At 46.0% G+C, this 4,672-nt stretch overlaps 1 protein-coding gene across 1 annotated transcript in view; it reads left to right on the top strand.

Moving 5' to 3' along the window:
* Positions 1-4,672, top strand: part of AOAH (acyloxyacyl hydrolase (neutrophil)) — a 72,073-nt gene that overhangs the window by 33,042 nt on the left and 34,359 nt on the right. The window contains exons 9-11 of the mRNA XM_010137547.1: positions 174-222; positions 653-701; positions 1,821-1,915. Of these exons, the coding sequence (XP_010135849.1) occupies positions 174-222; positions 653-701; positions 1,821-1,915 (193 nt within the window). The remainder of the gene's footprint in view (positions 1-173; positions 223-652; positions 702-1,820; positions 1,916-4,672) is intronic.

Genomic DNA, 4,672 nt, shown 5'->3' with positions numbered 1-4,672 from the left:
AAGGTGGGGGCGGGGGGGGGGAGGGGGCAGGGGAACCACCTTTCTACGCAGATTGGAATTCCTAATTATTTTATATTCTTAGTGAAAATTGGTATAAAGGATCTGATTTCCTCAAAAGCCCCTTTTGATGTATTTTCTGTAACACTCTATATCCTTCTTTAACCCTGTTTTAGTCCTGATAACTGGGATGTGAAAAGTGACTCTAACTGCAATGGCATATGGGTAAGTAAATGAAGTCACATCTTATTCTTCCTTCCTGATTGATGCTTCTCTTTTTCCTTCCTTTTGAGTCAGTCTGTAAGTGTTTCTGTTTATTCAGGTTTATTAACTGATTTGGATTGCCTTTATTTATTTCTAGCCTTTCATATTCCAAGTAGTGAGACTGTCTTTATTAAAAACTAAGGAAACATAGAGGAAACAGTTACGAGCGAAGTTTGTTTATTGATGCTTATGATTATTTAAATTGCAGCTATTACAATTAATTTAAATGTATATACACTTATTAAAATAATGGAATGGAAAGCATCATTACGATGATGCAGGGCTTCCCGCAGGCAAATGTTCAAGCACGGAATTCTCAGCCTCTGCTTGGCACTGGCGTGTTTTAGGTGCTCGATCGACGCTGTTATCTGCCCCTTCTCTCCTCCAACAGGGTGTGGATCCAAAAGATGGGATTCCCTACGAGGAGAAATTCTGCAAAGGTAAATCTTTGCCATCGATACAAGAAAGAACGTGTCTTTTGTATTCATTTCGTAAATATATTAATATTTTCACGGTCATTGCCAATGGCAGCAGGCTTTACAACTTCATATGAGAAAGGCAAAATCATTGTATTTTGTTTTTTATCTTGAGACGGGCCAAGATGAAACATGACAAGCACAGGCTGCTGGTAATTTCCTGTTAAAAGGCAGCTCAGTTATTAAATTGAAATACATCGGTCAGGGACAGCAGCAAACAGATGCATCACCTCCGCACCTCTGTGGTACCTGAAGCCTAATCCAGAGCGTTCGGGAGAACAGTTCAATCTCCACGTGTGACCAGTTTGACCCATTACCATAAATACCAGCAACTGGAATAGCAGTGATGCTGATTCTTTTCTAGAGAAGGCCTGGAAGAGGGGAAGTGATGGCATCAGCTGATCTCCCCGAGAGTGATGTGGGTGCCTGTGCGTGCCCATACGCACAGACAACACCCCCACGGAACAGCCGTGACTACCAGTTGCTGCTCACCTTGCCTTACATTTCAATCAGCATCCTGAGGATGAACTGTTGCCTGGCAAGACTTTTCACCATTTTTAGATGAAAGGCAATCTACAAACGCTAAGTAACATTAATTATAAACCAGCCAGATTGTTCCCACAGAAATACTCATATGAGTAGCGCATCTACCACCCAGTTCTGTTGTAAGGAGCTTTGAGCAATTTCCTGAGTAATCCAATTTCCCTAAAGGTTTAGCTACTTTTTAACGCATATTCTATGCCTAGTAAAAATATGGCTGCAGAGGAGAACGTCTGCTGAAATAACACATCCATCCTTGAACACAACCAGGGCCTTTTCTGATTAACAAGACCTCTCCCCGCTTCTCACGCCCAGTCCCCAGTTGTCTCTCTAGAGTTGTTGACACGTGTCTGTTAGTTTTTGCTGCATATGGAACAAAAATCCCATTGCAAGGTCTGAACATTTCAGCTGCTTGAAGGGTGGGGGAGCCAGTTGCCCCTGACTCCATCAGCTGCCATCGCTGTTGCTCTTTAAGCGTTGCTCTCCATGCTCGGTTTCAGTTTGCTCTTTCTGCTCTTGCGATTAATAAACTGTCTTAATTAGGTGCAGGCTCGCAAGGGGTCGTGCTGTTGGGAGACTCAGCCGGCGCTCACTTCCACATCCCTCCGGAGTGGATGACAGTCACGCAGATGTCAGCGGTGAGGAATCGTGTTTGGGTTGCCGAAGCCGCTCTGCCACAGGTTGCCAAAGGAAATGAGTGCAAAATGCCTCATCGCGCTGGGATTTACAGTTATGGTCTCACGTGTCAGCCCCCTCCTGCGGCTGCACTTTTGAAGATAAAACTGCACAGCCCTGTGCTGCCGCCGCTCCTCCGACATCTGTGCAATTGGGTCAGGGAAGAGTTTGGCTTGGGTGGCCCGGTGCTGTGCCAGAGACACAAACCAGGACATCTGGCTTTCCACGCACATGCCTGCGGCTGAGGGACGCCCGTGCTGTGTGTAGGATCAGTCCTGCCATTAGCGGGCTGGTTGGTACGGTTCCTTGCTGTGCGAGTATTACAGAAGTGACCCTGCTGACAGCCCAGGAGCTTCTGGTTTAGGCATATGGCTTTGAAATGACATGTCCTGGATTGTTCTCCCTCCTCTGTGGCATCTGTGAAGTAGGTCTAGTAACTGAGGCTTGTTGGATGAATATATCTGCAGGTGTTTGAGGGTCATCCAAGGGTTTATAATGGACTCGCCCTAAAGGGAAGAGTTTCTGTAGCAACTGTAAAACATCACTACCACTCTGATGTCTATCTTTGGGCACATCCCAACATTTCCCGTTTTCAAACAACAACAAAATGTGCCTGACTCTGGATTACCCTGTGTCTCAGCTGTTGCAGTTCACTGGCACGGAGTGAAATAATGAAGGGGAAGATATTGTTCCAGGAAAGGGCAGTTAGGGGTGAAGATAAAAGCACAGGTATGCTCCTGCCCTTTGCTGTTGTTTCCCATCCCGAGCCGGTGTCACTCCAACCCAGGGAGGAGTGTGCATTGTCCTCTGTGCAAGGGTCCATTGCTTGGGGCTGAGCAGATGGATTGTCACTGTCCTCTTTTCCCTGATGAAAACCCACTACTCCTCCACTGGCTTCTGCAGAAGGAGGACATGGACATTTTCCGGAGAGCAGTACTTACTCCAAAATGTTGGTAGTTACAGCACTGCTGGAGGTCTGGGAGTTTCGTGTATTCTCCCACTGTTGCTCCCAGAGCTGAGCTGATTTAAACATTGCAGATTAGCGGTTGTTTTTCTTTGTTAAGCGTTTATGAGCAACGATTAGATGAATGACACTGATGACAGAGCTGATGATGAGCATAATAAATTAGCCCTAATGATAATTGAGATTATCTTGTCTAATATAGATGGTAATAATAGTGATGGTGATGATGATTCTGGCAGTAACACTGGTAGCAGAGCCCTGTGGGCAAGAATAGTATTAGACTATGTCAACATTTTGTTATCACTGTAATGATGGTTTAGGAAGCATTTATCTGGCTTCAAACTTGCTGGTCCACTAGCTGGATGGGTCGAGGACTGGTGGCTTGCAGAGGCAGAAGCTTCAAGGTTGGGAGCTGGAGTGCAGATGATAAAGTGAGTTTTGATGGCACCTTGTTACCGTCTAATGGGTGTAGAACAACTTGCACAAGAGGGGAACCAGTGCTCGGTGTTAAGGTCCAACAAATACGTGCTTTTAGGGCTCAACTCCATCTGGTCAGCCCGTGGGGAAGGTCAAGGATTGGTTGGAAAGGGAGAAGCGGGCTGCTTTTGTTTGCAGAAAAGGTGAGTCCAGGGTAAAAGTAGTGCCCTACGCTGGGGCTAGGAGGGCAAAGAGAAGTACATTCACTCTCTAGCCTTTTGTAGTCACTCCACTCACAGTATATAAAATAAAAGGAGCTAAGGCATCACTGGGGTTGGAGAAGATAAATACAAATATAAATACATATATGAGTAAATAAAAAAGAAGCCTGGGCTTCACACACGGACCTGGAGCTGCTGCAAACCAGTCCCAGGAGAGATCTCTCATGCACCAGTACAAGGCAGCAGGGCTGGCATCTGTTCTGAGCCCAGTAAGAAAGGGATGCATTAAGGTATCGCTTAAAACACCACTCACTGGAGCCAGCAGAAGGTGGTAAAAGAGGACAGAGCAGGGCTGGGCTGCTGCCCTTGCGGGAAACGCAGCCCTGCTGCAGCTGGCTGAGCTCTGCGGTGGTGCACGGCACAGCCGCCTGCGTGTCCGGGCTATGAGAGACTCGGGAGAGGAAGGAAAAGGCTCTTTTCTAGGACTGTTTACAAGCTTTGCTACCAGCCTGGCAAAAATACAGCGCTTAAATATTAATGCAGAGATACAGAGAGTTCAGTCCTATGAACAAACAAATACCTGTGTTTAAACTCTAAAGATATTTAATTTGCGGGTCTGTTCAAATAAGAAAGTTGTTGCCAGAGCACAAAAAAATGCTAGCAAAAAATTCCCTGAGCTAGTTCAGACTTTGTCTCTGCCTGTTCCTTTTTCTTAGCCTCTGTGTCTTGCTTTCTGTGCATGGAATGGCAATAGCAGCAACTGAGCTGCCTCGGCATCCTGGAGGTGCAATACTAGTGTCTCTGGATGTGTGGTATTAAACACCACGGGCAAAACCTCCGTCTGTAGGTTTAATTAACAAATTAACTGCCTTCAGTCTTTTTTCAGGGCAAGGCCTTCCACGAGGAGAATTTCTAATCACATCCAGGGATGGTTTTGTGGCCAGAGACATCCTTGATCTGGGACCACAGCAAGAATTTGAAGTTAGGGCTCTGAGAGGGGAGGATAAGGCGTTAGCCTCCTGTACCTGCTGTTCCCCCATGCTGTCAAGACACTTGGCTTGGATTCTGCCAAAATTTCTTTGATAAGACATGTAGAAAAATCAGTTTATCAAATGGTT

Source organism: Buceros rhinoceros, unplaced genomic scaffold, assembly GCF_000710305.1.
Source record: "Buceros rhinoceros silvestris isolate BGI_N320 unplaced genomic scaffold, ASM71030v1 scaffold9946, whole genome shotgun sequence".
NCBI lineage: Eukaryota > Metazoa > Chordata > Aves > Bucerotiformes > Bucerotidae > Buceros > Buceros rhinoceros.
Note: the sequence above shows the minus strand (reverse complement) of the source record. Positions and strands in the feature narration are given on the sequence as shown.